We start from the raw sequence: 23,679 nt of genomic DNA on the forward strand, positions 1-23,679 counted from the left end.
GATTCAGAATCTCGCGAGAGGAAGCGCAGTTTATACGAGACCTCGCGAGATCTCGCTCAAGTCTTATGTTCCTCCGGGTCGTTTTCAGACTGTTCAGGTTTAAACTGACAGAGTTTTCAGGAGGGTGAAGAACGAGTGTATTTTAGACCGTTTTTAGAGAATGTTTACAGTTGAGATAAATCCACATGTGTAATTATACTTTAAGGGTATGAAAAAATAATATTAACAAAATAGTCAGGTTCCACCGAGATTTGAACTCGGATCGCTGGATTCAGAGTCCAGAGTGCTAACCATTACACCATGGAACCGGACGGTGAGACGCTTCTATACATCACTGATATATATATATATATATACACACACATATATATACACTACGTGCGTATGTATATACTCTAACCCTATATACCCTAACCCTAACCCTAGGAAATGAAAGCTGAATATGATTGTCTCATATTCAAGTTTAGATCTCGAACCCAAACGTCTTCAGTGTATAGTAAAAACAAAATAATTGGCCTTGCTGTTCCAATACTTTTAGAGTGGACTGTATGTGTATGTAGATAAAAATGTACAAAATAAAAAAATTAATTAAAAATTAAAGCACACTGCTAATACGATGCCAGCCTGCCATTGTAATAGCCTCTGCCAATGTAAACACAACACATTTCAACCAAAGTGAGTTCTACACAAATTCAACAAATTCAGCATAGTTAGTTAAATAAACGGGACACTTGCGTGCCCTGGTGTCTTACAAAGACAAATAACTTTAGGTTCTTTCTCTTTTAGAAACCTCTTCTGGGATCCTTCATTGTGCTCTTCCATAGGAGTGATGTGAACCACAGAGACTGATGTCCCTCCACCTGGGGTTCAATAATTTAAATTTGAGAACAGACATTTAGACAAACGAATTTAACCCAAACAGGATTTCCATTCCGTAGTCAAGCTTAGTCAGACTATCCATCCATTTTCTGTACCGCCTGTCCCAAGGCTGGGGACACCCTGGATGGGGTACCAACTCATCGCCAGGCACAAGTCACACACCCATTCACACACTACGGACAATTTGGAAATACCAATCAACCTACAAGACATGTCTTTGGACAGAGGGAGGAAACCGGGAGTACCTGGGGTAAACCCTTGAAGCATGGGTAGAACATGCAAACTCCATGCAAATGTGCTAACCACTAAGTGTATTCCTGAACATGAAATACGCATATTTGTATTACAGCGGTATCCTTCATCTTCAGGTTCTTCCATTTTTTAGAAGCCTTTTCTGCAATCCTTCCTTGTGCTGTTCCATAAAAGTGATGTGATCCACAATGACCGATGTTCCTCCATCTGGAGATCAATAATTTAAATTTAAGTACAAACAGTTTAATGGGTGTTAAAATCAAACAGTTATGTAAATGTAAAAGTTTTTGATTTGAGACACAGGCCATGATAAGGAGGAGAATCACAAAGGCAGAAAGTTTTAAGGGAAACAAAGCGCCTCAATGTGCTTTTACAATTTGACTTGGAAATCAGACAAACAGGGAAATTTTGCCTCTCACATTCTGACATAAAACGTGGCTTTTTTATCTTTTGGATGTACATAAGATATGCCACTCGTACATCTACCGCTTCTGCATTTACACACAGATTTGTCCTTTCAAATACACTTCCTGACTTTTTGAAAAGCTGTGTCAAAATTTTTTATTTCACTCTTCCTACTAGAAGACTTGTAAGCCAGTGCAGGGAATATTCCTCTGGTTTTAAGTCACTTAGATTACAGATAAGGATGTCACTGACAGAATAAAATGTTACATTAGCCCTATATTATAAATCCAGAATTTAAAAAATATAGGATTGAGGTCAGAGAAAATCGTCCATGTCCATTTGGGTTTGTTTGTCCTAAGAGCATTTAAATGTGTGTATTTTGGTCTAATATGCTAAACAAACAAACAAAAATAACCCAGCAAACAAACAAATAAATAAATAAATATGGGCATTAACACCAATGACAAGTTTGGGAAAATGTATCCCTTTTAATTAATACTTCAGAAATAAGAACAATTAAGGAATTTCATTCAATCTTTTTTTATTTTATTTTATTTTCTGTATAGGATATGCAAAAAGAAATGTTTCCTTAACGTTCTACACCAAGTTGTGTACTGTTGATAAATGATCGACTGATACCATGAAACCACAATATTTTTTAGACTAGTTTGTAGTAGTTTCATGTCATGAAAATGACTGTAGTAAAATAAATCACTGTTTAAAAATGTGTGAAACAATCTCACCACTAAGTTTACCCGTGTTGGAGCAGCAGGAGTCTGTGGAGTTTTGCCTGAAGGAACCTTGTCTGGTTTTGATTTCATTCTAGATGCACTAATAGAAAATAATTATTAACTCCACACTCTACCACTTCATCCACAGTATAAGGAGTAAATCGAGAAAGAAAGCAAGAGAGCCAGCTTGTGTCACAACAATACAGTTTAAAATACTTATAGGTATTTTACATCAGATTACACCTTACATCTGAGGAAAGTTATTAATGCTTCTGAATATTTGTAAAGTAAATCTATTTCTTTAAGTTTCTCTCTCTCCCTCTCTTTTAAATTGAAACTAGCGGGGGGAAGGTATTTTGGAATAAACAATCATTGCATGAGATATCTAATGCTAGCTAGCATGCTGGCTAATATGTAAACTACTTAATAAGTGCTTAGGTATCCTGGATCCTCACTCTGAGGTAAACTTCAGTTTGTTGTTTGTGTCTGTTAGTGCAGTGGTGTGTGCTCTCGTGGCAATAAATCAAGCTTTTTTTGTGGTAGATGATGGTTTTTAGTTTTCGAGTTGATCGATCCATTGGCTCGGAACTGAGATAAAAACTAGTTGATACTTAATTATTTTTCGTGATTGTATTATAATGAGTCATACAGCTAATCAGGTGAACACAGTCGACTAAACAAACTGACCAATCAGCTCTCTCATAGTCTTTTTTTCTCATTGTCAGTTAATCACAATCAACACAGAAAACTCCAGATGTAAACAGATGAGGGCTTTGTTGCAATGGGTAGGTCTATATTCTTGATTGTCTGTTTGATTGATTGTTTGGAGATGCCAAACATCAGCGTCAACAAATGACTTTATTCATGTTCTAAATTCAAATCGTATTGTTGTAATTGAATTGAAGTATTCTCTTAGGGTGTGTCTCAACCAGCTCCCTAGTCCAGTAGTTCAGGACACTGATCAGGGAGTCGGCCATTTTGTGTCTCAATCGCAAAATCCTTCAAGTGCACTGAAACATTCGATCCCTAAAAAATCCCACAATGCACTGCAAAAACCAGGGAGCATCGATGCTCACTATGTTCCCTTACTGGAAATGACGTCATGTTTTCTGAAGTCTCTCAGCTCGGAAAAGAAAAAAAAAAGGTGGACGAACATAAGCCAACTTTGTCTACAAATGTTAATAGCTTGTTATTGTTGTTGTATCTCTCAAATTAGCAATTTTTTTTAACAATTTGACATGCTGTATACGGTTTCTAACGGCTTAAGTGTTTTAATTGTTTTTTTAAAAAAATACACTATTTGCCTAAGATCCTGCTTGACGTACCATGATTGAAACACGTGTGATCAAGCTAAATTTACATGACATGTCAGAAAAATATGAGTCCTGCTTACTGTTGATAAATGCAAGTGGTGAAGTTTTACAAAGTGAATACATAGTCATGTTGTAGGAAATTGAGTCATCAGTGTCTACACCAATGTGTAGTGAGCCAGAGTCCTTACCAGTGCCCGAACTCTTGTACACCATGTACTGATTCACGACCTAGGGAGCTGATTAAAATGCACTTATTCAGTGATTTGCAGAACAAAGCGTCTGAAATAGTAACACTCGACTCACAACTCTATTCTCACATCTGCTGGACAATAAAATACTTACACCACACCAGTGTCTTATGAAGCTGGTCTGATGTAACCCCAGGCTGGCCAGGTGAACTGAACCTTGGGGCACATTTAGCAGTAAGATGTTTCTCTGCCTCGTTTGGATTTTCTGACTTGTCAAACCCAATAAAATATTAAACCCTGGGTCCAGTGTGATTATTGGCAGCATACTAAGACATTCCACACTTTTACACCAAGTTGTCTATCAAATTTTCTCACCAGAGCTATCATTTACCACTTTGTTCTGTCGCAGTGTGGGAAACTGTCACCTTTCAGATGTCACCAGAAGTGTCAAACCAAATAGCCTCTCTTCTCTTGAGTAGACCTGTTGCAGTAGCTTGCAGTCTTTCTGAAGGACTAGTTTTTCTTTTAAATTACTTAGAGAAAACCTTATTTTGTGATTTTTAAAAGGAGTTATCCAAAAAATTATTTTGGCGTATACTCGTCCGTGAAGCACGTCCCATCCCACGGTTGCAATTGAAAGTGAGAGTACACCTTTGTCAATAAAATCTCACTGACAGTTGATATTGAGTGTTCAGTGTTTGCATCTGACGACAGAGGGATCCAGTCTCTCATTCATGTTGCAGTCCAACCTAGACTGCCGTAACATCCTAAAAAAGAACACAACCACATGGGCCCAAGGAAAGAATGCCAATCAAGCCTCTGGGTTTGAGATGAAGTAACATGAATTCATTATAAATCTATGCAAATTATTTAGAATCAATGAAAAGTATATTTAAGATGAGATAAAAGAATAAAAAACGATGAATATGGCAAGTTAAACAAGAAAATTTTAAATCTGGGTTTAAAAACATCTAGCATTTTTACTGTTCTCTAAAATACTACTTAAGGGATGACAAGAAAAGCATCTTCTGCTGGATGACCACATTCTGCATGCCTTGCTAGCGGTAAGTAAAATAAGTTAGTATGGTAAACTTTGTTGTTCCACAAAGGCCTGTTCTAGAACAAGTGTTTTTTGTTTTTTTTGGTTTTTTTTAAAATATGGATATTAATATAATAAATTAATTTTATATAATTATACATCTCTTAATCTCAGGATCGTAGGTTTGAGCCCCATGCTGGGCACCAAACCCAGGCACTGGGTTGCACAAGCTAGTGCACTCTTAGTGCCGGTCCCAAGCCCAGACAAAATGGTCTTTATCTTAGCTTCCACTGCTATGCTGATGACACACAGCTGTATGTTTAAGACAATATCAAAACAATATCACACCCCAAGTTAATTAGGAGCATTTACATCTGAGCAGTGAAACGACGACTTCTCCTGTTTGAACGTGCTAATGTTGTTGAAGGGCACGCTTCATTAAAGCCCTTCCCATGCCGTATCCTGATATAGGTTCTTCTTAGTGTGAATGCGCTGGTGTTGGTGGAGCGTACTCTGCTGACTAAAAGTCTTCCCACACTGTGAGCAGTAATACGGCCTCTCTCCAGTGTGAATGCGCAGGTGTTGTTTGAGAGTGCCATTTTGATTAAAACTCTTCCCGCATTGCGAGCACTGATAAGGCTTCTCTCCCGTGTGAATGCGCTGGTGTATTTGGAGGGAACTCTGTCGGTTAAATGTTTTGCCACACTGTGAACAGTGATGGAGCTTTTCTCCTGTGTGAATGCTTGTATGTGATTGTAGAGTACCGTGTTGAGTAAAACTTTTCCCGCAGTGTGAACACCGATACGGCTTCTCTCCTGAGTGAATGCGCTGGTGTCGTTTTAGAGTACAATGGTGACTAAAACTCTTCCCACACTGCGAGCAGCGATATGGCTTCTCTCCCGTGTGAATGCGCATATGCGATTGGAGATTTCTCTGCCTGTTAAAGCTTTTCCGACATTGTGAGCACTGATATGGTTTCTCTTCTGTGTGAGTGTGCTGGTGCTGCTGGAGGGTACCATGTTGACTAAAACTTTTCCCACACTTTGAGCAGTAATACGGCTTCTCTCCTGTGTGAACGCGCTGGTGTTGTTGGAGAGAACTTTGGCGAGTAAAAATCTTACCGCACTCTGTGCATTCATACGGTTTCTCTCCTGTGTGGATGTATTGGTGTGATCGGAAAGTCCCTCTGTCGCTAAAACTCTTCCCACACTGTGAGCACTGATACGGCTTTTCTCCTGTGTGAACGTGCAGGTGTTTCTTGAGCGTGTCTTTATGACCAAAACTCTTCCCACAATGTGAGCACTGATACGGCTTTTCTCCGGTGTGAATGCGCTTATGTGATCTCAGACTACTTTGGTGGACAAACCTCTTCCCACACTGTGAGCAGTGATACAGCTTCTCTCCTGTGTGAATGCGCTCATGGACCTTCACATCCCTCCGTGTAGAAAAGCTCTTCCCACAGTGTGAGCAGTTATATGGCTTCTCTTCTATATGGTGTGATTTGAGCTGAGGACCATGAACTTCACACTGGTTAATACAGAAGGATTTGCAGACCTCACAGTCTAGAAAGAGAGGACACAATCAATTTGTTTAACCGTTATTACCTAGAATATTTTTATTCCTTCTTTTCTAATTCTTGGAACTGTCATTGAAATGACAAAAAAAACTCACACAGTTAATGCTTTTCTTCAGGACGTTTTAGAATAAAAAGAATGGACAACTTTGCCATTCAAACAAATGCCACCTTGTTTCCTAGCTATCCAACCAACGATGCCGAAAGGATATTGATATACCACCATGGCGTCACCCTCCCTTGATGAGGTGAGCTGTACGTGAAAGACATATAGCTTTCAGAGAATAACCATTTGGTATATCTAGGGACATGTGACTTACCCTTACTCTTACTTTCTCTTCATTTCTCCCCAAAACCAATTCAAAAGTCTTGTGCCCCTTTCCATTCCTTTCTATCCCTTCCTCCCATCCATCTCTCTTTGCCCAGACAGGTCAAGTACTAGAGTAGCACTGCAGGGAGCCCGGGCACCCAAAGGAAAAGTGATCTGTTATGGAAATGTGGCATTAGACTGGATCCCAACCATGCCAGAATCCTTCCTTGATCATAATGGTGATCATATATGTTCTTGGTGAATTTCCAATCATAATTAGACCTCAATCCTTTAAAGCCTGATTTAAGGCAGGAGGTTTGAGAAAGCATATTTATGCCTAGGGATATTCCTAAACGTCCTCTGCTACCCGTCACTATAGATTATCAGAGACAAATGCATAGTGTTAGAGTGGAGATAGCACCCAACACATCTGCTAATCTTGGTAATCACTTGGCCAATTTTCAGGTAATGTCAAGGAACATACGTATGACAATGTTAAGAGATATAAATCACACAGACATGAAGACATGACTTCACATTGGGATGACCTCTGCCCATTTAAATACAGCACATTTCAATCAAAAGGGAGTTCCACACAAATTAACACCTAGTTTGAACATAAACTGGACACTAGAGTGTGCCCTGGTGTCTTACACAGATAATCATCATCAGGTCCTTCCTCTTTTATAAGCGTCTTCTGGAATTCTCCATTCTGCTGTTCCATAGGAGTGCCGTGAACCACAGAAACCGATGTGCCACCATCTGAAGTTCCGTAATTTAAATTTGAGTACAGAATTCTCAAGCAAGTACAAAATACACAACACAAAAATAACCGACTGCTTTGTGACTGAAATTCCTAGTCAGATGTCAAATTATTATTGAAAGTAATATTTAGACCCATACTTGTCTTACAGAGGTATTCATCATTTTCAGGTTCTTCCTCCTTTAGAGGCTTCTTCTGGAGTCCTCCATTCATTTGGTCCACAGGGTTGATGTGCTTTGCAAAGCTTGATATGCTATCACCTGCAATTATACAAGCCTCTGTATGCACACACTCACAAAGCTATTAATCAAAGAACAATATATATTTGGCATAAATGATAGATAGTCACCTCTAAAAGAATTGGGACAGCAAGGCCAATTCTAGTGTTTTTGCTATACACTGAATACATTTGGGTTTGAGATCAAAAGATTAATATGAGTTGCTAGATCAGAATTTCAGCTTTAATTTTTTTTTATATTTACGTCTAGATGTGGTAAATAACTTGGAATTTTTGGTGGCAGACCACCCAATTATTATTTTTTTTTACATAAGCAAAGGTTTAGGAACATGTAGTCATGAAAAATAACACTTAATATTTGGTTAAATATCCCTTGCTTGCAATAACTGCATCAAGCCTGTGACCCACTAACATCACCAAACTGTTGAATTCTTCTTTTTGTGATACCTTCACCTCTGCCCTGTGTAGGTTGTTGGTGATGTAACTGTTATTTTTTGGCATTTTTCTTCACAGCTCTCACAATGTTTCTGTCATCAGCTGTTCTTGTTCTCCCTGGCCGACCCATTCTGTGTCTGTTGCTTAGTACGCCAGTGGTTTCTTTCTTTTTCAGGACATTCCAAATTTTTGTATTGGCTACACCCAATGTTTGTGCAATGCCTCTGATTCAATTTCCCTCTTTTCTCATCTTCAGAATGATGTGCCTTTCTCCTATAGCCCTCTGCTATACATGTTGGATTGTCCTTTTTAACAACAAATGTAGTCTTCACAGATGAAACCTATGACTTAAACCAAGAGTAGATATTCAGAGCTATAAATTCTTTAAACAATCAATTTAACAGGGCACAGTTGGACAGCAAGAAACACCCATCAGTTATCAATAGGTTCCAATATTTTTGATCACTTGATACAAAAAAAGGGTGGGCTCAAACAAAAGGTGCCATGTTGTAAGATGTTTAACACATTTAGATGTAAATATGAAGAAATGAAAGCTGAAATTTTGATCTGTCATATCATATTCATCTTTTGATCTTAAACCCAAACGTCTTCAGTGTATAAACATTTTCCCCCAGAAATTGCTTATGATTCCAGCCTGAGCTCTAAGACGACCAAATTCCCTACTATAACCAAGATGTGTCAGGAACCTTCAAGAAACATCTGAAGACCCAACCATTTTACTACTACCAATTTATTGTAACTATATTACTGTTTTTACAGTGAATCTGACTAACTAGCCAAGCCAAGCCTGCTGTAAATCAGCTTAAACACATCATATACCTGCAGTGTAGTTTTAAACTTCGAGTCCAACATTTGCACTAATTCTGCAATTGTCCACCTGGGATTAAGAAAGTGTCATTTTACCATATCTAAATTCTACACTGGACTTTTAATTTGTATGTCACTGAACATTGATGGGAAATTGTGAGTGAGAAAACAGCGAAAGTTGCTGAACATTGAACACTCACTGTTTTCATTTTATATTTATTATGACTGTTAACCCCCCCCCCCCCCCCCTTCATTACACTTATTTGTAATTGCACTAGAGATAAATTTGTCCCTCCTGTGACGTTAGTGAGGGACACATCCGTTATCTCATGGAAATAACGAAAATGTAGCACCATCCCACAAATTATCATGTTATAAATATTTCAAAAACATATTTAATATGGTGGAGTTTTCCTTTAAAGGGTAAGAAAAAGGGTGTAGTGTTCCTGTGGATTATTCAACACACTGATAACTACAAAGTAAACCAAAGAACTTATTTTAAAGTCGTCAGGAGGAAATGTGTCTTAAGCTGAGCTAAACAATGATTTTAATGTTGAGGTTTGCATATTTTAGATATTGTCCATTATACAGCCACTGTTAGCCGTGTAGCTCAGCAAACAAGCTTCAGTTTAACTCACCTTGGTCTTAAAAACAGAACGGAGATTAAATACCTTAAATTAAGAAAAAATATGTTGTTTTTTCTCGATCACATGTAAATTCCTTCCTTTAATTATGTTGGGCTGATTAGCAGGATGAGCTAACTACCTTATCGTGAAAACATCAGCTCGTCTTCTTCTACTGATTTTACAGCGGACGTGCACACCGCCCCCTGCTGGACGGTTGTGTAATCACCACTCAGATAACGACGAGAAACTGAAAGTAAACTTGGAAACAAGTGTCAACGAAAAACTCTTTCAAATAATGAGAATTCTGCAGAGCGGAATTAGGACTGTACTCGATAATAATTAAAATAAAAAAGAGCCATTAAACTCCACGCCCACCTAAAAATTGTCAAACAGGGACCTTCCATCACAAAGTATTGAGATACCAAAAGCTAACCCAAAGAGAGAAGACTCCTCAGCAAGCTGGTCTTAGAACTGACTTTACAGTCCAAAACATGTCCAGCCAAACACCAGACAAAACAAATCAGATTATTAAAACACAAAAAGAAAAACATCTTAAACACTGGGCAGAAGAAACAGCTCAACAAAGTAAATTAGAAATGTTGCTATTAGCCCTAAATTGCCCCTGTCCCAAATTTTTTGGAACGTTTTGCATGGATCAATTTCAAAATAAACGTTTATCTTAAACAAACAAACAAACAAACAAACAAACAAACAAAAAACTATTCAGTTGATTAAGTAAAACATTAGGATTATGTTTTAATACGTTTTTTTGTTTGAATACAAGTCAAAGTACATTTACAATCTCAATTCCAAAAAAGTTGGGACTTTGTGTAAAATGTAACTTAAAAACAGAATGCAATGATTTGCAAATCACTCCTCTTTGTTTTTATCAGCATTTTCCATACTGTCCCAACTTTTTTGGAATTGCGGTTGTAGTTACAGTGTTAAATGGCCAAAGATGAAATCATAATACAATATTAGCACAAACACTTCAGATAATACAACTACTTATTTTTGCTATTTAACTGTCTTCTAACAACACTGTCCTCCATAATGTCCTGAACAAAGGCATATATTTATATTTTCCTCTGCACTCCACAGTTTTGCATATGTACTCAAACAATTCACATGGTTAAAGTAAAACACATTCTCAGATTTTAATAAAGGATATTTTTAAAAATACATTTTATTTTTTTACCATGCAGAAATTACAGCACTTTTTCTTTTTTTATACATACACCCACATTCTACAAGTTTCACACTGCTCTTAGTCCAAAGGTGTGCTGTTGGTTGTTGTACAAACTTGCAGGAGTGTGAAACGGTCAGTTGTAGGGACGTCCCCCTGGTTAATCCATTCCATTAGATGATATTATTCATCTCTTACCAACATGCATCACTGCATATGCATGGCACATTCATTGTAATAAAGCATTCATCATCCAAAAATATCTGCTAAACTCCTCAGCTGCTCAACATGTTAAGAGTTTTAATAGTGTGGCATGAGGAGGGGTGAAATGTGTCATTACCAGAGGAATCATCAGGAAGAAACATGGTAGGCTACAGGGCTCTTCCCACACTGTGAATGTCGGGAGACAGTAGGACATGTACTATTACACAGTAAAGCATATAGCACAGATGGGGAAGATTTAATAAATGCACTGAAAGCTAATGGATGAAAGGACTTACTTGGATACAATTCTCGGATAAGCACAGTTCACAAAAATATTTATAATATATTTAAAATTGCATTGTTACCTAAAACATTATTTATAAGAAATTCAGTATAACAAACAGAACATTTCCTAGTCTCCACTCCAGTTCGGTAGGTGGCTCTATTGCACCTTAAATTGGGAGAGAACATGTGGAATTCGAAAAGAACATTAGTGTGCAAGAAAGACCACACTTATAACTACACCTCTCTCCTAAATAACATTATTCATATATCTCCCTTTCATTCCATAGTCTGGAATACATGCCTTGCCATCTTGAGGCCACAAGTAATTCTCTGGTCTAGCTACTGAAATCTTACACAGTGGAAAGTATCTGTTTTAGAGGGGGAAATGCACAGAAAAATTGGTCAGACCACTTGTGGGCCAAATTCTGAGGCATTTGGGGTCCAGATGCAGAATAATAACCCATATCAGTTTGGCAGTTCAGCCAAAGCATCCTCAACAGACCACACATAGCTGGGGTGATTGGTTGGCTAAAATTTTTTGTGAATCTAGCCTCATGCTGATGAATGAAGGGATGCATCCAGGAGAATAACCAACATATTACCAGTATGTGGTGTGCTATAGCACCTGTTTGACTTGAGCTTGCATCAGTAAAATGTCCTTGGAGCAATTCCCTGACTTAATTATATTATAATTAAGGGCCCTGAAGATTGTATGTCAGCCATATTTTGCTGTGGGTCTCTTAAGAGCCCCTAGGGGGAAAAAAATACAAACACTCCCATAATATTTTCTGATAGAAAACACTGGTAATTTTACATAAGAAAATAAATATAAATATTCAACACCATTATCCGGCCAAACGGAGTAACCTGGTACCTTGCATAAGGTTAAAGAAAACCTTTCCAAATCCATAATCAGCATGGTATAATTATAAGCCACAAAAATTAATAGCACCAAATTTGCCAGAATTATTACTATTATTATTACTATAACAATTTCTTGGCAGTTCTCTGGCCATGTTCACACCACAGGCACACTTCCCCATAAATTCCATTAAAATTCTGCAATTAAATGTTTAAAAATGGTAGATATTATTATTAATAATAACTTTTCAAAAAATTAAATAATTTAAAAAAATCAAATTATGAAAAATCTCTCTGCACTACTCATTCATTTAATGCAAACCTTTTTTCCCCCTCAGTGGACAGTGCAGTCTGCATGAAATTCTCCATTGAAACCCACAGATGCAGCTATGATAGAACTCCACTGATGCAGTTTCAAATGAAGCCAGATACCATAAGACAGATACATCAGTACACTGATTGTAATGGGAGCAAAGACAAGGGTTCATTTGACAACTGCCTTTTAACACGTCATTTGGTCCTCGTCTGTACGCACGGATTCTCAGTCAGTAAGTATATGGACAGAAAGTCCCTCAACATTCATTGGACAGTAATCTCTTTGCGAATGTATTTTTGTCCTACCAGAAAGCACAGCGGCTCCATATGATGTTTGGGATAGTTCTCAAAAGAGCCGAATCTTGTAACCAACTGCCAATAATGGAAAAATGGCTGACAGCATGTCAAACATAAATGTAGTAGTTCCACCCTGCGATGGATCAGCACCCCGTCCAGGGTGTAACCCGCCTTGTGCCCCATGCTCCCTGGGATAGGCTCGAGGTTTCCCCACGACCCTGAAGGATAAGCGGTATAGAAAATGGATGGATGGATAGATGGTAAAAAAAAGAAAAAAATAGTTTAAAATAATAATAATAAATTAAAAATAATGCTTTGTTTATTCATCCATCCATCCATCTTCTATACCGCTTTATCCTTTTCAGGGTCAAGGGGAAACCTGGAGCCTATTTTGTTTATTCATTCATTACAGAATTTTTTTGTTTATTTATAGGTATAGCTAGCTGTCTCTACTTTCTTTAGTTTATAGCGTGACGTGGCAGACACTAATAATGTTATCAATCTGACTCTGGAAAATTATTTATGTTCTTACTTATGAGGGGAGACTGAAAATTAAAACAGGAGGTCAGACCACCAGATTAAACAGAATACACACATATATACACACTTCAATAACACACACCTGTGATTCTTGTATTTGCATCACTACTGGTTCACACCTGGCACATTCCATCAGTGATGTACTCACAAATGGCCAGCATTTATGGAGAAGTGTTTTACATCTGGCACTGCCATGTATCTTCCTATGGCTTCACTGGTATGTTTGCAAAGCATCCATCATCGTAAGCCTCTCATCTGTGTGAATGTACTGATGTCCCTTGAATTTACCTCCGTCACTAAAACCCTTCCCGCAATGAGAGCAGTGATAGGACTTCTCTCTTGTGTGAATGCGGTGGTGTCGTTTATAAGCACTGACTTGATTAAAACTCCTCCCACAGTCTGAGCAGTAATATGGTTTCTCTCCTGTGTGAATTCGCTGGTGTAACTGGAGAGTATTGAGTAGACTAAAACTCTTCCCACACTCTGTGCAATGAAATGGCTTCTCTCCTGTATGAATGCGCTGGTGTGTTTGGAGATTACCCAGCTGACTAAAACTCTTCCCACATTGCGAGCACTGATACGGCTTCTCTCCTGTGTGAGTGCGCTGGTGTCTTTTAAAAGCGCTCATTTGATTAAAACTCTTCCCACACTCTGAGCACTGATATGGCTTCTCTCCTGTGTGAATGCGCTCGTGTAGTTGAAGATGACTCTCTCGGATAAAACTCTTTCCACACTGTGAGCAGTAGAACACCTGACCCGTGTGAATGCGCATATGCGTTTGGAGATTATCCTTCCTAGTAAAATTCTTTCCACAATGCGAGCAGTAAAATGGCTTCTCTCTCGGGTGAATGTGCCGGGGCAGTTTGAGGTGTTGAGCAAAACTTTCCTTGCAATTTGAGGTGTGATCAGTTCCTTTCTGCATTTTCCCAGGAGTGGTGTTAGTTTGAAGAGTCTCAGGGAACTTTTGCTGACTACAGGTGCTTCTTGTGGGTATAATTTTTTCACAGTTAATATTGTGTTGCAGCAGTCTCTCATATTCTTTACAGTGCAATCGTCTGATGTGTTTGTAAAGGTAAATTTGAGATGTATAGGACAGTGGACAGAAGGAGCAGGAGACAGCTTCCATCATTGGGCCTTTCATTTCTGAGCAGAAAAAGAGAGGGGGGTCAGAAAAACATAGGGACTTGCAAAAAATTGACTGTACCAAAATGAACAATTGTTAAGACAGAAACATAACATACTGAAGAGAATAATTTGCACAAATACTGCAATAACAAGATCATGCTCTATGGCAGCCATCTAGGTCTGAACTTGGGGTTGAAAATTATAAATGGTCTGCACTTATATAGCATTTTTTTTTTTTTTTTTTTTTTTTTTAAACGTAGCGGTTCTACAAAGCGCTTTACACTGTTTCTCATTCACCCATTCACACACACACACACACACACACACACACACACACACACACACACACACCAAGGGCAGCAGAGCTGCCGTGCAAGGCGCTAACTTGCATTCTGGAACAACTTGGGGTTCCGCGTCTTGCCCAAGGACACTTCGGCATGTAGAGACATGTAGGCCAGGAACTGAACCGCCAACCCTACAATTTGTGGACAACCCGCTCCACCACCTGAGCCACAGCTGCCCCCAAAAATGCCAGGCGTAATAAGACTCCAAACAGTATTCTTAACTTATCTGCAATGGAAAGTACACAATTCCATTGCAATCATTCTCCTCTTAGTTCTCTCCCAGCTATAACAATTTGGGTGTAGATGGCCTTACAACTACATCCTAGAAGTAACAAATTGGTCCACCAGCAGTGGGGCAAATTCCCACTAAAGCCCCCCTTAATGCAAACTATGCTGAAATACCCCCCAAAGGCTATACCCTAAAGAAAGATACTTTCATGGTGGCATAGCTGCCACCTGAACTCTCAGCCGAGGTAAGTAAGTAGGACTGAAGGAAGTGTCACAGGTGCTCTAATACTTCATCTCACCATCTTTTTGAACAATACAGAAACACACTTAAGAATAAAGTCTACTTCCTCAGTGGCACTGTTGACAAAGAGCTACTGAAAGTGGTCTATAAGCCAATTCAGGTAGTCTATAATCTTAAATAATGTGGTCTGTAATTCACATACATCATGCAGTCCATGAGATATTTCAGGTGATCTGTAAGATGTCACTATGCAAGGAAAGGGGTTACAAATAAGCATAATACTTGCTGAGAATCAGGCAAATGCTAATAGTTTGGGCAGCTATTTGTATTTATTACCATATACAACAGCTCATCATCTGTATGACTGGAGATCTGAGGGAGAAACAAGGTGTCTGTAGAAACTCTATAGGATTAACAGTGTCCATTTCATTGGGTAACAGCCCAGAACTTGTGCGTGATGGTGGCCCGGCACCAAAGACTCGCCACATGACTACACAGTTACCATGGTTTCAATGTTTCCGTAAATACTGCATGCTGTTCAACAGAGCTTTGGGTAGATACCACAAAAATGCAACTTTGTAGCAATAACACTAAAATAATACTGAATGATACTGAGATGACCGGTCAGTCAGGGTCACTTGAGATTAAGTAAACCAAATTGTTTTTTGTTTGAGCAGAATACTTACACTAATGTAGGTTTCAGATGACACATCACTGTGTGACCTTGAACAATATTCAGTGTGGTGACTACCACCTCTTGTGATGATAGAAATGAAACAAGAATTCTAATTCAATCATACTCAGTCCCTATTTGAGAAAACCCTCAAATACGTAGTTTTGCGTTTCTCTGTTCTCACCTTACCAGCTCTATCAGGTAATGATCTAGCTGACCATTCAAAACATGTGTAATAAAACAAAAAAAAAAAACCATCTAAAGTAAATAGACATTATAAAATATCAAAGTGTGGGCAATACCGATATTGGAGCACTTTTTGTTCCAGATGTATTCAAATGCAATGCTGAGATCCTTAGCGTATTTCTCTTCATACCACACCAAGAGCTCCTGTCCTGGTTCGATAGGTTGACAGCAACGGTAAAAAATCTGCCCTCGATACTGGAATGCCACAAGATTCTGCTCTTCATCATTACGAGCACAATTCACATATCTATATTTAAGACAAATATATAAAAACAAGTGACAAATCCATGGTGAGAGGGGAAAAAATGGAAAATGAATTAATCACAAAGTGAAATCCAAAGTGTTTTTTTTTTTTTTTTTTTAGTGAAATATACCTCACCTCATCCAGTTTGCACATATCTCTCTCTTGGCATCGATGTATTCCTCACACTGGCCATGTTTGCAGATCTGCAAAACAAATTATACAATTATCCATTAATGCAACTGATACAGATCTCCTAAAAGAAAATAAGGTCTGTTTTTCATCTGTAATGAAAAAAAAAATATTTGCATTGCTTCTACATTTGAAATAGGAATCAATATCCCTTCATACATTAGAACATATACAATCGTTTGTCTTGGCAGAGGTGGCAAATGTAAAGGTTTATATTATTATGAGGGTTATTGTATTAAACCAATAAAAGATGGCAAATAAGACATGTATTTTTCAGAACCTAACTCACCACCCAAGAGTAGTCACTGTTCATGGCTTCCTCTTGGTCTACCAAGTCTCCTTGATAGGGGCCAAAGTGGGAACCTACTGGAACAATCTCTCCCTTATTAATCACTCCCAGGCCTGCCCCGGGAATATCAGATTTCTGCACTTCCAGGCCAGGTGGAAGGGTTTGTCTGGCTCGGTCTGGAACCCCCATGGAAACATGGCTATCAGAGATGAAGACAGCCAGTCCATGAATCTCACACTTGTTGATGAAGAATGAGCTGCAGTCCTCACAGTCTGCAAATAAAGACATAATAGTTAAATAAATAGAATTTTCAGGTGCAGTGAGTTTTGTTAGCTTTGATGACATACATTTTTAAAAAAATATATTCCCACACCACTTATTTCTAAGGTTTCTATGAAAATTATTCATGAATTCGGCCTAGTAGAAGGATTGATTGCCTCTACCAGGTGGTTAAACCTTGACCATTATCAAGACCGAAATGGTTGTGGGGTAACATTTTGTAAGTCTCAGTCATAAAAAAATGTGCTCTGAATTTCCAGGTGCATTAGAAGTATGATTAATTGTCACGTTCCTTATTTCTAAGTTTTTCTGTGGCTAGTAGTCCAGTCATGTTTCTGAAAATTGTTGTCGTTATAAATTCTACCAAAAATTACCAGGATATTTTATCCTAAGTAACCAGAGATGAATCATTTAAACATACATCGACATCAACAGAGAAATGGCTGTGGTATAAAATCAATGTTTTATAAATCTCGGTACCAGGATGTTAATCATATTAGAAATTTTTAACATGCACTTAATTGAACAACCCTAAGGATATAAAAGTGTTTGAGTGTTTAGATTCGCTAAGCTCTTATCTACTGTAAAAGACGGAGTTCAAATCCTGGTATCACCAACATGAGCAATGCTCCCAACCTTAAAAAAAATACTCAAGTAAAATATTTAGCAAACAAATTTCAGTGAAAATTCAGCACAGACTAACAAGTTATCAGTGATAGTGTTAATTAACTCCAAACCAGACTCTCTTTGGTAGCCTTACAGAGGTAGTCATCATCTTCAGGTTCTTCCTGTTTTAGATGCGTCTCCTGAAATCCTTCTTTCTGTTTGTCCACAGGGGTGAAGTGTCCCAAAAAGGTTGACGTACCTCCATCTAAAGTTCCATCAGTTAAATTTAGTTGCACTATTTGTTATAAAAAAAAAAGATGAAAAATACAAAACAAATTATGAGACCTATCTGAGATTAGGCCTAATTAGAACAATATAGTTTGGTAGAATTATCAATGACAGTGTTATTTTAGCTCCATACTGAACTCTCGTCTTACAGAAATATTCTTCATCTTCAGGTTCTTCCTCTTTAATAGGTTTCTTCTGGAATTCTCCATTCTGTTGGTCCTCAGGGCTGATGTGTCCTACAGAGTCTGATGTCCCTCCACCTGAACTCATACAAGTTTCTGTCTGCATATCTTCACAAAGCTAATGAAAAAACAAACAAACACAATACTATATCAGACTTGATATTTTTTCTGAAAGTTGGTTTGCCAGTCTTTTCTTTTTCAATCCTTGTAAAATTATATTTAAAGCTCAAGACCTGCAAGTGACTGGTCGCCAGTAGGGAAGGAAGGGTTGAGGAATAATTGATAACAGTCTCTCTAATGTTTAGCAGATAAACACTATTGCTATACATGTAAACTTCATTTTAAGTCACCTTGGTCTTAAAAGCAGAATGAAGTTTTGAAGCAGAACACCTTAAACCCATACACTATAACCAGTTTTTTGATGATGTAAAACTCGATCATATGTAAATTCCTTCCAGAAACATGTTCCTGTAGAGGTGATTAGCAGCAGAGTGAACTAGCTGTTCTACCGGATAAACAGCAGCTCCTCTTCTTCTATGGATTATACAGCGGACCTGCACACTGACCCCTGCTGGAGGATTCTGTAATCATCACTCAGAAACCAACGACTGTAGTACACTAATTACTGGTTAGGGCCTCCCTTTGCTCTCAGACCAGCCTCAATTCATCACGGCATGGATTCTGTAAGATGTTGGAAACATTCCTTTCAGATTCTGGTCCATGTCGACATGCAGATTTTTCAGGTGCACTTTCATGCTGTGAATCTCCCAAAATCCTCCCAAAAGTGGTCTATTGGTTCAAAAGGCTGTGAGGTGTGCCAGGTTTATTCTGAGATATCTGAAATGTTTAGTCTGTTATACTAGAATCCTTCTGGTGGACTTTTGCCCAGCATTTAGAATAATAGCATCATTCCAAATCTACTGATGTAAACTTTATTCAAGTTGGAAAAACATTAAAGATGATGAATATGCATGAGCTTACCTGTGACTGTTAAAGCAAAGCATCTGAAGATTTAAATATGTAATATTTCACATTTTAAAACCTGTTGAGAAAACCTGTTTATGATTTGCATTATGGAGAATTTTTATTGATTAATAAGGAAAGTATAAATTTGATTCTTTATTAAACATGAGATTTACCAAAGTGAAGAGGTCATCAAACCCAGACCCCTGGTAATGTACTCTCTCAATGCTCCATTCACTGTATATCCACGATTGTGATGGTGATCCTGCAGTAAAAATTCTGCAGATTATACAAAGATTACCTTACTTCTTAAAGAAACATATATATGCATTGCAAAATATTAGAATATAGTGGAAAAGTTCATTTTTCCCATAATTTAATTTAAAAAGTGGTACTTTCATATATTCTAGAGTCATTACACAAAGTGAAATATTTCAAGCCTTTTTGTTGTTGTTTTGTTTTAATCTTGATGACCACGGCTTACAGCTCAAGGAAATCAACCTTTCGTCGATATTCTAATATTTTGAGAAGCACCTGTACAACAAAAATCCATTCATTGATCTTACAGTGTGTTTTCCTGGTCAGGGTTGCAGTAAATCTGAAAACTATATCAGGAACACTGGGCTCAAGGCACCATGGCTTGGATGCCGTTCCATCAGAGAATATAATAGTTTTATGGCCAAAAGTGTCTTCACTTCCCTTCAAAAAAATGTATCATGTATTAACATGCATCTTAATTTGACAAATTCACACATCAAGATCTGATGGCTTTATGTTAGCGCACTTGTGTGTACTTAATGTTCTTGCATGAGTATAGCTCCGTCCACATTGTCCGCAGAGGTACAGCTTCTGTCCTGTATGACTCTGCTGGTGGCTGAAGAGGGCACTCTGGTCACGAAAACTTTTCCCACACTGCCCACATCGATACGGCTTCTCTCCTGTGTGAATGCGCTGGTGGGTCTGAAGATTATTCTCTTGAGTAAAACTTTTCCCACACTGTCCACAGTGATACGGTCTTACACCTGTGTGGATACGCTGGTGTTTTTGGAGAGTAGATAGTTGGGTAAAACTCTTCCCGCACTGTGAGCAGTAATGCGGCTTCTCTCCCGTGTGAATGCGCTCATGTGTCTGAAGATTACTCTTTTGACTAAAACTCTTCCCACACTGTCCACAGTGATATGGCCTTACACCATTGTGGATACGCTGATGTTTTTGGAGAGTACATGGTCGGGTAAAATTCTTCTTACAGTGTGCGCAGTAATACAGCTTCTCTCCTGTGTGAACGCACTCGTGTTGTCGGAAATGAGTCTGGCAAGTAAAACTCTTCCCACACTGTGAGCAGTGATATGGCCTCTCTCCTGTGTGGATACGCTGGTGTTCTTGGAGAGTATATAATTGGGTAAAACTATTCCCACAGTCTGAGCAGTGGTACATCTGGAAAACATAATAAAAATATTTCAGATGCTTAAATAATTTTAGATTTTGTCCCCATGTGCATATGGAATTGTTTATGGAAACATCTCCTACAATACAGTAATACAGCTCGACCACCCAATCACCCACTTTTAACAGCTGTATCAGCTTTGTAATTCCATTGATTGCAGCCCAATTTTACTAATGCCAAAACCACTGTGACTGATCGATTTTGAAAGCCAAGATGAACAAGACATTTGACCAAATTCACACATCATTTCTCATCACTAATCATACAGAAATAGTTCATGTAGATCTTTATACATGTTTATAAAATTCAGACACTAGCCATACAAATATTACCTTGCTGTGGGCATCAACGTTTTTTCAAGCAGAATCACTGAATTTGTTAAGACTCAGTAAAATCTACATGAAATATTTTGTTTCCAAATACAATGGATTACAGTGTTATTGTAATCAACACACATTCTCTGTTATAAAAAAATAATCTGACTATCATTCAGGTGTGAAGTTATAGCTCATGCCACATGCATGCTTCTTAAAATTTGGGGACTTGTATGGTGGTCGCAAGGCTTGTGTAATATAAGTCTGTACAGGCTTTTGTTGAGTTTTTTGTAACTGTTGCAGCCAAAAATGCTTGATTTTTCTGAGGCTTTTTTCAAAACTTGCAACCTGCAGTTTTTGTGCTTCTTTTGCGGATAACTGGATAATTGGTGAAATTGTTTAGCACAGTCTTTCGCAGGGATGTTTGTTGGTAAATGAGACCTTTTAGCTGTACTCATGTTCGGCACACATGAATCGAAGAGGGGTTTGACTGAATGCATGTTGTGATGACGTCACACTGCTGGCTCACACATTATTCTTTAGTTTTTGTCTGTGGAAGTAAAAATGGACTGGAATATACAGCAACCATTAAGCAGCATTCTTTTTTGGCTCATCATTATGAAGAGAAAAGACCTGAAAATATGGATATCACCCAAAAGTGGCAGAAAGTGTACAGCACTGTGGCTCTGGAGCTCTCAGAGAACAGACTACAAACTTCTGTTCATCACAGTGAAATGTCATATCACCTAACACTGTCGTGGATAATTATTCAGAAACCTAAATCTATAACACTAAAATCGTATTACAATCATTTTATAGATGTTTCTGAAACAAAACACTGACACCAAACTTTTGAACAATATTGTATATTTTTGTGAATTTCTACTAAACTATAAACATTAATTTTGAATGTGCACCAATCTTCTGTTCAAAAAAAACAACAAAAAAAAAAACAACAACAAAAAAAACACAAAGTCTTCTGAATAAAACCATAACAACACCCCAGATTCACCCAAATCTACTATGGAATATTTTAATCAAACAGAGTAGAACTCACTCATGTTTAACCAAAATAAAAGGTGTGAAAGAGTGTCAACAAGTTCTAATCAAAGAAATGATTTAATCCACTAAAACTTGTGCTTAAAGAGTATAACCAAATGTTAATCAGTATACTGGTACCTGTTCATGCTTGGAACATATGTAATCTTTTTAGAATGTAATCTTTATTTAAAAAGAGAGCTGGCTGTACCATGCCACCATAAAAAACAATGTAAGGACGGAGGACGAAGCCTTAGAGTTAATGGTAGTGCACAGGCAAAGTCTGAATAAATAACAAGAGGAAAAACCTCACCTGATGAGATGAGTGTTTTAGAATTGTATAAAAGCATGTATTGAGGATAAGTAAGGGAGTTGATCTGCAGACCAGCGTGGCTTTGTAGTGTGAATAATAAAGTCTATCTTTTCACATCAAGACCCAGAGACTTTTATAGAGCTTTTTGCTGAAGAAGATTCCACGACACTATCTAACAAGTCTTACACATTTCCACCTAATGAATTTTATTTATCTAGCTAACAGTTAGCAGACTTGTATTTTGGTTTGCTAATCTGCTAATTGTTTCAGAATTTACAACAGAAACATGCAATGAAATCAGTTCCTTTATTAATAATCTGAAGACCACATAAAGTGTGAGTCCTGACCTGAAGTCTTCTGCTTGTTGTATATAGTGTTGTAATGGTTACTTAATTATAAATAAGTTCTCAGAGTTTAAAAGCTAAAAGTGAAATCAGACACATGACTAAACTTTACCTTTGAGCCAGTAGCAGCAGGAGTCTGTGGAGATTTTCCTAAAGAGCGGCGTCTGGACTCTGATTTCATTATAAGAGGTGTAAAGAATCAGGACACTGGAAGAAAAATACAGAGATTCATGACTCCAGAATCTCCACTAACCTGTTAACCGAGCAGCTCAGGTGGTAAGTTTCAGATGAACTCACCTTTAGTGATGTTACGCAGAGTATCAGAGATCCGAAGCGCGTGTGGAGAAGGAAGCGCTCTTTCACATCAACTTCCGCAAACAAGCGTGCGTTGGTTTCCTGTAATGACGTCATCGATGACGACGGGATGCGTTCAACTTCATCATCTTCACTCTTTTTCTCAAACAGAACTAGTTCAGTAGTTCAGGACACTGATCAGGGAGTCGGCCATATTAAGGTCTGTCTCAATCGCAAAATTCTTCCAGTGCACTGGAACATTCGCTCCCTAAAAAATCCCACAATGCACAACAAAAACCAGGGAGCATCGATGCTCACTATGTTCCCTTGCAGGACATGACGTCATGTTTTCTGAAGCCTCTCAGCTCCAAAAAAAAAAATAATAATAAAAATAAAAATAAAAAAATACGGGAGACGAACTCTTCCGGCTACAAATGTATTTTAAACACTTTTTAATTTTTTTAAAATATTTATTTATTTATTTGTTTGTTTGTTTGTTATTTAATTAAAGGAAAAACACAATAAGGCAGTACATGTAAAGGTCTTTAGAAAGCAGAGCACATGAACAGTATAACAAAAAATAAACAATAAAAATGAAAAAGTAAAAAATGTAATTAAATGTAAATAAATCAATTTTTTAAATCATAATGTGTGGTATGATTTATTCTGTTGGTAAATATTTTTCAGTAGTTCTCTCTCTAGCTGCCATAAACAGGGTTGCAAAAGCAGTATTAAATTTAAGCAATTTTCCTCGACTTCTTCAACGT

The 23,679-nt window shown here is 37.8% G+C and overlaps 2 protein-coding genes and 1 non-coding gene across 3 annotated transcripts; all 3 read right to left on the minus strand.

The window, feature by feature from the left end:
- Positions 1 to 236: 236 nt before the first annotated feature.
- On the minus strand, positions 237 to 308 carry trnaq-cug (transfer RNA glutamine (anticodon CUG)). The gene has a single exon. It is a non-coding gene; the product is annotated as a tRNA-Gln (tRNA).
- A 1,691-nt stretch (positions 309 to 1,999) lies between these two features.
- On the minus strand, positions 2,000 to 18,678 carry LOC108272998 (zinc finger protein 420). The gene is made up of 11 exons (XM_053684212.1): positions 18,436 to 18,678; positions 18,170 to 18,320; positions 17,887 to 18,027; positions 16,848 to 17,119; positions 16,505 to 16,572; positions 16,182 to 16,372; positions 13,483 to 14,411; positions 9,593 to 9,598; positions 7,594 to 7,753; positions 7,345 to 7,452; positions 2,000 to 6,369 (listed from the first exon to the last, which is right to left on the minus strand). Exons 1-11 carry the CDS (start codon positions 18,529 to 18,531, stop codon positions 5,246 to 5,248), a joined length of 3,246 nt encoding a protein of 1,081 aa, XP_053540187.1. The 5' UTR covers positions 18,532 to 18,678; the 3' UTR covers positions 2,000 to 5,245.
- Positions 18,679 to 19,120: 442 nt separating this feature from the next.
- LOC128634052 (gastrula zinc finger protein XlCGF7.1-like) lies at positions 19,121 to 23,365 on the minus strand. The gene is made up of 3 exons (XM_053683977.1): positions 22,916 to 23,365; positions 22,731 to 22,825; positions 19,121 to 20,599 (listed from the first exon to the last, which is right to left on the minus strand). Exons 2-3 carry the CDS (start codon positions 22,797 to 22,799, stop codon positions 19,913 to 19,915), a joined length of 756 nt encoding a protein of 251 aa, XP_053539952.1. The 5' UTR covers positions 22,800 to 22,825; positions 22,916 to 23,365; the 3' UTR covers positions 19,121 to 19,912.
- Positions 23,366 to 23,679: the final 314 nt, after the last annotated feature.

The sequence above is a fragment of the Ictalurus punctatus genome, chromosome 12, assembly GCF_001660625.3.
Source record: "Ictalurus punctatus breed USDA103 chromosome 12, Coco_2.0, whole genome shotgun sequence".
NCBI lineage: Eukaryota > Metazoa > Chordata > Actinopteri > Siluriformes > Ictaluridae > Ictalurus > Ictalurus punctatus.

Excerpts from the sequence above, each read along its gene's own strand:
- LOC108272998 (XM_053684212.1), bottom strand. The coding sequence starts at position 18,531 with ATGTATAGCAATAGTGTTTATCTGCTAAACATTAGAGAGACTGTTATC. Across the intron at positions 18,028-18,169 it reads TGAAGATGAAGAATATTTCT|TGCAACTAAATTTAACTGAT; the intron begins GTAAGACGAGAG and ends TATAACAAATAG. Across the intron at positions 16,573-16,847 it reads ACAGTGACTACTCTTGGGTG|ATCTGCAAACATGGCCAGTG; the intron begins GTGAGTTAGGTT and ends TTTGTTTTGCAG.
- LOC128634052 (XM_053683977.1), bottom strand. The coding sequence starts at position 22,799 with ATGAAATCAGAGTCCAGACGCCGCTCTTTAGGAAAATCTCCACAGACT. Across the intron at positions 20,600-22,730 it reads CTGCTGCTACTGGCTCAAAG|ATGTACCACTGCTCAGACTG; the intron begins GTAAAGTTTAGT and ends TATGTTTTCCAG.